General features: G+C 54.7%; 1 protein-coding gene across 1 annotated transcript in view; it reads left to right on the forward strand.

Moving 5' to 3' along the window:
- PADI2 (peptidyl arginine deiminase 2) overlaps positions 1 to 9265 on the forward strand; it is a 49773-nt gene extending 40508 nt beyond the window's left edge. The window contains exons 12-16 of the mRNA XM_079776235.1: positions 540 to 684; positions 1599 to 1692; positions 3336 to 3421; positions 5239 to 5367; positions 6273 to 9265. Coding sequence (XP_079632361.1) covers positions 540 to 684; positions 1599 to 1692; positions 3336 to 3421; positions 5239 to 5367; positions 6273 to 6506 — 688 coding nt within the window. The 3' untranslated portion in view covers positions 6507 to 9265. The remainder of the gene's footprint in view (positions 1 to 539; positions 685 to 1598; positions 1693 to 3335; positions 3422 to 5238; positions 5368 to 6272) is intronic.

Here is a 9265-nt window from a genome sequence, read left to right on the forward strand (position 1 = left end):
GGGACATGAGGAAGGAGAATCGGGCAGGGGCCAGATCAGAGAGGAATTTGTTGTCTACCATAAGGACCTTCTGTTATATTCTAAGGGTAATGGGGAGATTGAAGACCTCAAGGGGTCTGGAAATCAGGAAGGGCTTCCTGGAGGAGGCGTCACTTGAATAGATTAAAAATGAATTAAGTAGAAGTTAATGTAGCAAAGAGGCACAAAGGCTAAGGCAGATTTTGAAACCATGCCTGTGCCCTAGACCCTCCAGCAGTCCAGGCGGGACCCCTGAGCACAGAAGCTGGGGCTGAAGGCTGGGCTCCAGGCCCTCTGCACAGGCTCTAGCTGCCGCGAATGCTCCCTTCTGTCCCCTTCGGCTCAAACGCCTCCCTGCCTGCGCCAGGTTCTCCCAGCCCTGCAGCGCGGGCTCCTTCCCATGACTGCTCTGCTGATGCCACCCTGGGTTCAGGCTGGGGCCCAGAGGCTGCAGGCCTCCTGGTGAGGCAGGCATGGTGGGCAACCTTCTAAAACGCTGCCTCCTCCCAACCCTGCCCCAGGTCCGGCGGTCGGAGGATGACCAAGATCGTGAGGGAATTCCTGCAGGCCCAGCAGGTGCAGGCGCCTGTGGAGCTGTACTCAGACTGGCTGACCGTGGGCCACGTGGACGAGTTCATGACCTTCATCCCCATCCCGGGCACAAAGGTGAGCTGGCTCCTGAGGCTGGAGCGATAGGATAGTGGACAACCCATGTACTTGTCAGCAGAGGGTGGGATCGAGAGGAAGTGGAAGAAGGAATTAGGCCGAAGGTGGTTTGTATGTTGTAGGTGTAGCAGCTAAATTTAAATATCTTTTTATTGATTTCAGAGAGGAAGGGACAGGGAGAGAGAGATAGAAACATCAATGATGAGAATCATTGATCAGCTACCTCCTGCACGCCCCTACTGGGGATCAAGCCTGCAACCCGGGCATGTGCTCTGACCAGGAACGGAACGGTGATGTCCTGGTTCACAGGTCGATGCTCAGCCACTGAGCCACACTGGCTGAGCTAAACTTTTAACCCAATATTTCCAAAATATTAGCCTTTCCACATGTTATCAGTGATAGATTTTTGCATTCTTTTTTGCTTAAGTCTTTCAAATCTGGTGTGTGTTTTCCTCTTAACATCTCAATTCCGACTAGGCACAGTTCAGATGTCCAATAGCCGCACAGGCTAGTGGCTACTGCGTTCGCCGTAACGCCCCTGAGAGCATGCGTAGGGGCCTGGGGCTCTGGAAAGAGGTTCTCTCACTCTCTGGAGTAAAAGGAATGGCTGCAACTTCATACCCTGGGAATCGTGTGCAAATGGCCCGGCCTCTTGGCCACTTGAAGAAGCTCTTCCCTAAGTCCAAGGCCACCCGTGACTCTGAGCTTTGACTCCCTGGAGGGATTTCTATAGCAGGAAGGGCGGGAAATATTCCTCTGACATGAGAAAACCCTGCCAGGCAGCCTTTGCCACGCGGCGGCCCCTGGGCGTGGGGAGGCTTGAGACAAGTGCAGACAGGGCTCTGGGTCCTCAGGGCAGGGCTCCCTCACGCTCCGCGGCCACTTCCCCTCGGCTGACACTGTCCCCCTTGCAGCAATTTCGGATGCTCATGGCCAGCACCTCAGCCTGCTACAAGCTCTTCCGCGAGAAGCAGAAGGAAGGCCATGGCGAGGCCGTCATGTTTAAAGGTGAGTGCCCACGGGGCCCGGGCAGGGAGCGGGGGCTGAACCCCCAGAGAGACCCTGGGGAGGATGGGGCTGATGACCGAGTTATATGCTAAGGGTAACGGAGGAGATTTCACCTGGGGTTGCCCTCCTGTCCCTGAGCACCCAGCTCCGTGGGCGTCTGGTCGGCTCCAGGCTGTCTCCGTGGTAGGAAGCATGCTGGGCCGTGAGCTGCCCAAGGCTCCTTAGTGTATCAGCAGCAGCGCCGAGGGCTCCTCTGGGGCCTGGAGTAATTTCAAATGGCCCCAGACCCAGAGGAGACTGAGATGGCTCAAAACTGATGTACATCTACCTTCAGGGAGCTCGCGTTTTAGAAAGGGAGAAAGAGAGAAACACACATCCTGCATCTGAGGGGCAGGAAGAAAAGGGGGAGGCAGCAGGCCTGCTCTGCAACCACCACTGTCAGTCCCAGAGTGGGACTTCCCTGCGTCCTTGGGACAGCCACACAGAACTGGGACAGACACGGCGGGGTGAGGTTTGCTCTTAAATTAATCATGGAAAGACGGACAGCGGGTCAGGCGGAGAGAGGGAGCCAGGTCAGACGGGCCATGGCAGTTTCTTACGCTTTTCTTAAATTACTTTTGGTCACTTGCAGGTTGGTTTCCCCAGTTCACCTACTTCCAAAAGGCTCCTCCCTTAGGCAGGCTGACACTTACACCCATGGCTGCCCTCCCCGGGCAAAGGCAGGGTTCCTGGCAGGGACTGCTGGCTAGGACAAGCAGGACCCGTTTAAGGCCACTGTCCTTTTTAATCCTTCGCCGATGGAACTTTCTTTTCTGGGGTTGGCAGGCATGAGTCTTGACTTTCTGGAGCTTCATTCTATATTAAGCATGCCTCCAAAGCTATCCATAAGATCGAAAAGCCATTATCTTTGTACAAATACAGCTCGGGTATAGGGTGAGAGCCCCAATCTGTCTGCACTGACAAGCTACAGGCTGGGAAGTACAATGTATCGGAGACTCTTCCCAGGATGTGCCACTCGCTTTGAGACCTTGGCCAAGTCATGGAACTTCTCTGTGCCTCCGTTTCCTCATCTTCCATTCTAGCTCATAGAAATGTGGGGAGATGACTGAGGTAATCCATGCAAAACATCTGGAAGCGTGCCTGCACACAGTAGGTGCTCAATGAGCACCGGGTGTTACTCATCAGGGCAGAAACCACATGGGCCACGTGGTGGGATAGGAGGCAGATGCCGGCACAGAGCAGGGCAGGGCCGAGCGTGAGGCAGGTCTGGAAAACAGGAGGGTGACACCTCTGGGCATCTTGCTCCTGCCATCCTCACCCGGGAGGGCTGCTCATCCTCAGAAGCAGGCTCCAGGTGGAAGACTCAGGTGGCTCACTGTGCCACCCCACCCTCTGGCCAGAGAGAGAACAAGGCAGCTGCCACCCACTCGCTGGCCTGGGGGACATGCCCTCCCCCCCACCCTCCCACCCCACCCCCGTAAGGAGTGTGTGCTGCTGTCCCCAGGCAGAAGGGGCCTCGTTTCTCCCAGGGTTGCCCTCCTGTGCCCCAGCCTGTTCCCAGCCCCAGCCCCCTCGCCCTAGCAGTCAGCCCAGAAGCTGGCATACCTGAGGCTAAACTGCCCCCTGTCCTCTGATCCTCACAGGCTTGGGCGGGATGAGCAGCAAGCGGATCACCATCAACAAGATTCTGTCCAATGAGAGCCTGGTGCAGGAGAACCAGTACTTCCAGGTACGGGCAGGCAGGGGCCCAGCTGCTGCTGGGACTGTGCCCGATGTCCCCTCTCCCATCCTCAGGGCTTCCGGAGGGAATGGCCAAGGGTTCAGGGCACATGACAGACGGAAAAGCTTCAGTGAGCATTGGGTTCAGCCTCCCTGCTTGACCCCTGTGCTAAAGCCGGGAGCTGAAGGGTGACAAAGACAGGACGTGTGTCCGCAGAGGCTAGAAGCAGACAAGGGGCCTGGGAAGGTAGGCATACCAGGCAGCGCTAAAGAGCCCAGACTCTGTACGGCTAGAGAGCCCGTAACATTTGGGGGAGATACACCCCTTTAAAATAGGATGGAAGCGCCAGACCTGCTCTCCAGAAAAACGCACATATGAATATATGCCCTGAATTTCGCAAGATGAAATGGGTCCCTGGGTGAGGAACAAATAGTCACAAGTACTAGTATGTGAAATGCTACCAGGTATGGGACATGACATTACATGTGTGACCAGGTCAGGACAGCAGCCTGTCCCGGGAACCAGCACTTTGTGGGAGGCAGGGAAAAGGTGCTCATTTATGTCAGAATGAACATCAGTTATGATCAGTCTCTACGGGGGGTTGCAGTAAGCAATCTTCGCTCTGGCCTGAGTCCAGCTCGCGGTTCCAGCAGCAATTGCATCATGGAATAGTCTCTCCTCCATAAGTACCAAGTTTACAAAAATAAAAATAAAAAACACAGAAAACAAACCGATTTAAACAAAAACACGTGATTGGCTCATATACGCGGGAAGTCCCATCGTGGAGTGGATTTCAGGCACAGCTTGATCAGGACTCCAGCTCCATCTACCTGCACTTCTTGGGTCTGCAGGTGCCCTCGTGGGTGGGAGCATAGCTGCAACAGTTCTCACATCCACCCAGAACACCACCCATAAGGACAGAGGTCTTAGATGCCCCCAACAATGAAACAAAATGCCTTCAACCGGATCTACTGTCCATCCCTGAACCCATCCCTGGGGCAAGGCGGTAGGGGCGAGCGCCCACTCATTAGCTCTCACCAGAACGTGCGTGTGTGGGCAATTCAAGGCAGCCTTGCAGGGGAAGGGCTGGAGTGGAGGCTGGAGAAGCGAAATCCACAAAACCCAAGCCACGTTCACAACACCCCTCAGTGGCTATCTGAAAGTTGACTTTATTATAATATCTGCTCTCTGGTCTATTTTTTGGCATCCGATAGATCTGAGGCGAATTCTGGGGTGAATTATGAGGTGAAATCATGCCCCTCCCCACAACCTGGGGCACCTCACTAAGAACTCCATGTCTTCAGTCCCCTCAACTGGGGTTCACCTCCCTCAGGGTTCCAGGTGGCGACCCCAAGTATTCATTCCTTACCCCCATGGCTTTCTCTCTGCTGTGTAGACACCCTTGGCTAGCTTCCCCATCCCCTGAGTATCCAAAATGTCGACCCTTTTTATAAGGAGAAGAAAAGTGTAGGTGAAGGGGTTTGGAATTCAGGGGGAAAGTAAATCCGGTAAAAGCTGCAGTCTAGTGATCTTCCGAGCATCCCCTGAGCATCCTCTCATGACCGTGATTCTTCATCTGCATCCTGGGCGGGGACGCTCTCTCCCTGGAGCACAATGGCTCAGATACCATCTTGGTGGCTTGCAGCCCTCCTGGGCCATGAAGGTTGGATTGCCTGCGGGTCTCCCGAAGTCAGGGCAGGTCCCGGAACAATAGCTTCTCCGTGCACCAGTCACCAAGCCTGGTAACCATGTGCCTACAGCTATGTACAGTTCTGTATCAGTGGCAGGGATGTCCTCTCATTGCCTGCCCTCCCTCCCCCTCCCAGCGCTGCCTGGACTGGAACCGTGACATCCTCAAGAAGGAGCTGGGGCTGACGGAGAAGGACATCATCGACCTGCCTGCTCTGTTCAAGATGGACGAGGACCGCCAGGCCATAGCCTACTTCCCAAACATGGTGAGGCGCTCGGGACCCCAAACCCCACTCAGGCCAGTCAGCGGGCAGCCAGATCCAGAAGGACCCCTGGGCTGAGGCCGTCCATCGGGAGGCCCAGGTCCCAGTCCTGGCTGAGCTGCTGTGTGGCCTCAGCACCCTCCCCAGGCACTTGGCCTCTCTGGGCTCACTCCTTCTGAAGGGACATAGGCTCGTCCTGGCTGCCTCACCGGCTCCTGGGGAACCCTTTACCTTAAACAGATAGGAAAGGGCTGTGTAAGTTAATAATGCCTTTATGGAGCCCTAGATGGTGTGGCTCAGTGGATAGAGCGTCGGCCTGTAGACCAAAGGGTCCTGGATTCAATTCCGGCCAAGGGCACGTACCTTGGATGCAGGCTCCCTCCCAGCCTGGGCCCTGGTGCAGGAGGCAACCAACTGATGTGTTTCTCCAACATCAATGTTTCTCTCTGTCTTTCCCTCTCTCTTCCACTCTCTCTAAAAATCAATGGAAAAATATCCTCGGGTGAGGATTTTTTTTAAAAAAAGACCTTTATGGACAGGGGAATTCTTGTTATCATAGAGGAGAGTCTATGATACATGTAGACAACACCCTCCTGTCCATATACGCGTTTACATGCATGCATGCATGTACACGCAAATACACGTGTGCATTTACATGCACGTGCTGCTGCATACATAGATAGCTATGTGCACCTACACACAGAAGAAAGCCTGATTTTCCACTTCAGCTCTGCCATGTATGAGTTGCTTAGCCCCCTCTGTGCCTCAGTTTCCTCATCTGTAAAGTGGGGACAAATCACAATACGTACCTCATAGAGTTGTTGGGAGGGTCCAGTGAGTTTAGAACAGGGCCGGGTGCATAGTAGGTGCTCACTAAACAGGAGCTGTTGCCCTGCCCTCCGTCCCAGGTGAACATGATTGTGCTGGACAAGGACCTGGGCATCCCCAAGCCGTTCGGGCCCCAGATCGAGGAGGTGTGCTGCCTGGAGACGCACGTGCGCTCGCTGCTGGAGCCCTTGGGCCTCTGCTGCACCTTCGTGGACGACATCTCCGCCTACCACAAGTTCCTGGGAGAGATCCACTGCGGCACCAATGTCCGCAGGAAGCCCTTCGCCTTCAAGTGGTGGCACATGGTGCCCTGACCTGCAGCGGGCGCCGCGTGCCGGTCTCAGCCACCAGGAAGCCAGGCCGGCCCTGTGGTCCTCATGAGGGCAAGAAGCCCCTCAGCCATTAGCATCAAGAAACTTTGAAAAAACAAAACAAAAAAGTTTATTACTTACAGGACCTAGAAATTACACAGCACACCTGGGGCCACACAGTGAGGTCGTGGGGCGAGAGAGCGCACGGGCCTGGGGTTCTGCTTTTATTGGGGTCGAGGATGGGGGCCCAGGGTTTCCCCAGGCTCACTCTTCATTGGCACATTTAAAACATAAGAGTGGGATGGTAAAGCCCAGAAGAGGAAAAGCCAGCTGCCCAGATGGTCAGTTATCAAAGTCAACCAAGATCTCTAAGAGAAAGGAGCCTGGGGCAGTAGCCGGGGTGGGGCCGGCAGAGAGACCATGCACGAGAGCCGTCATCCAAGTGGCCGCCTCGGCAATCGGCTTCAGCCAGGCTCCTGAAGCCGATTTCTATGGCAACCCAGAGAAAACCCCCCTGTCAGGGCCACACTACCAGGGCTCGGCACGTCCCTCCCCTCCCGAGTTCTCCCCCAGAACTCCCCCTGCCCGACCAGACCCACTGGGAGGCCTGAGAAATTGGGGAGGGATTTGGGATGTCAGTGCCTTGCCCTCCCTCAGAAGGCCCTCAGCGTCCACTGACGTCACCCCCAGGGAGCCTCAACTCTGTCCTTCCTGAAAAACAGCCGGGCGCTTGGCAGTATGGGTACAGCCCTGACATGAAAACAGCAAAGCCGCAGCTGCCCAGATCCTTCCCCAGAGGAGCCTCGGTCCCTTGTCCAAAACTGCGTGCAGGTGAAGGGAGGAGGTTCAGGGCGCGCCAGTTCTCCTGGTGGCCACGCCCTGAAGTCAAGGTCAATCACGTAGAAAGGGACCTGAGACCCCGACGTACCTTAAGCTGCCATCATCATTTCAAATTCACCTGCCTTCGGGTTCCAGGTGGCGGCCCCCAGTATTCATTCCTTACCAGCCTCTCCCACACCCCCTTGGCTTTCTCTCTGCGGAGTAGACACCCTTGGCCTCCCCATTCCCCGAGGGTCCAAAATGCCGTTAGAACCTTCCCTGGAAGCGGATTCTATCAGAGCAGCCTTCTCCATTTCCCAGAGGCTCCTGCCTCAACTTTCTCCTGGACACAGGCTCTCCCAGATGCTCGCGGCTTCTCCCCAGACAGGCATCCTTGTGGCCGGAGAGTTCAGTGTGTCCAAGGCCCTGGGTCAGCCACACCCATCTCCTCTTGCCCGGTTCTCAATTCTACGGCCAGTCCCTGACCGCCCTCCTCTCACAGGTGCCTCTACTTCGTATTCAGGCCTTGCCCCTGGGTATAATTAAACACCTGACCCTCCTCCCCAGTCATCAGACCCAACACCTAGGGGCCCTGGCCCAGCCTCCAACCAGAAGAGCCAGTTCTGGGCCAGCTGCTGGCCTTGGGGACGATTGATTCTCCCATTGAAGTTCACCAGAGCATGTGCTGCAGACCCCCTCGTGTGGACATAACCAGGTTAGTTCTCTGGCTCCCCCTGACAAGACTCAGCTGCAACTAAAATAAAAGTTCCTTCAGCGCCAGCTGATGTCAGGAGAATACATGAATTATATTATAGTTCCACATTGAGGGTTAAAACGAACCAATTTCTAACCGGTGAAAAGATTATAAATGTGTATTCTTGGGAGACAAGGATTTTCTTCCTGGGTTGTTTCATTCAGTCATCCAATAAACATTTGTTGTGTGCCTACTAAGTGCCAGGCACAGTGCTGGGTCCTGAGGCTCACAGGGGGTTAGTAGCAAACTGAACGTGGTCCCTTCTTCATGGAGCCAGCAGGTCCCAACATGGCACGCCCACCTTTAAAAAGCCAGCATTTGCCCCTTCAGTGATGTGCTCTTTAGAAATGCCGGCCTGCTGTATTCAGAAAATGCACCGGGCACACAGCTTCCTGCAAGTCACTGTCTCAGAGAAATAAAAGGCGGGGGTGGGGGGTGGGGAGCAATCTTCATGACACAGACCTCCTTCCTGTCCAGCTGGGCCAGGACCACCCGAAATATCAGACCCCAGAGCCTTCAGATGCAGGTGTGTCCCTGTGGGGACAGTGGCCCCTGTCTTTGGGGGGACAAAGCCCCAGATCTTCTCTCCAACCCCAGAGCTGAAGACACCAAGTGCCTATTGGAGGGTGTTTTTCTGGAGACTTAGAGTTTGTTGTGTGTGTGTGTGTGTGTGTGTGTGTTGGGTTAATGTGGGTTTTCGGGCTCGCTTTCATTTTTTCCTAGTCTATCTTAAGGGGAAGTAAGTGCTTCCCATGTAGAGATAGTGTGTGTTTATAGGTTTTTCTAACGCTCTCCCCGTCGATAAGTCAGCAATTCCTGATGATTCTGGAACCCTCAGGACTCAGGCACCCCTTCCCATCTTGCTTGCCCACCTGTGTGACTACCCTGGGTGTGGACACTCCCTCTCCCCCCGCCCCATGGGCTCATTGCTCTTTCCCACCCCCACTTCCTATAAATTGTAGGCCTAGAATACACTTCTGTGTTGCAAAACTCAGCAGAGTTCCTGTTTCCATCCTTATTTTGAAATACGTTATGTAAGAGGGCAGGGGTGTTGTCAAGATGGCACAGTTTCAACTTTCTGGACAAGAGGCCATGATGGAGATCAGAAGATGTGGGGGGAAGAGCCTGATTAAACAGCAATAAAATAAACGGTGAGAGGGGAAGTCATGTGGCTGTTGGTGTGATGTTC

Source organism: Cnephaeus nilssonii, assembly GCF_951640355.1.
Source record: "Cnephaeus nilssonii genome assembly, chromosome: 7".
Classification (NCBI taxonomy): domain Eukaryota; kingdom Metazoa; phylum Chordata; class Mammalia; order Chiroptera; family Vespertilionidae; genus Cnephaeus; species Cnephaeus nilssonii.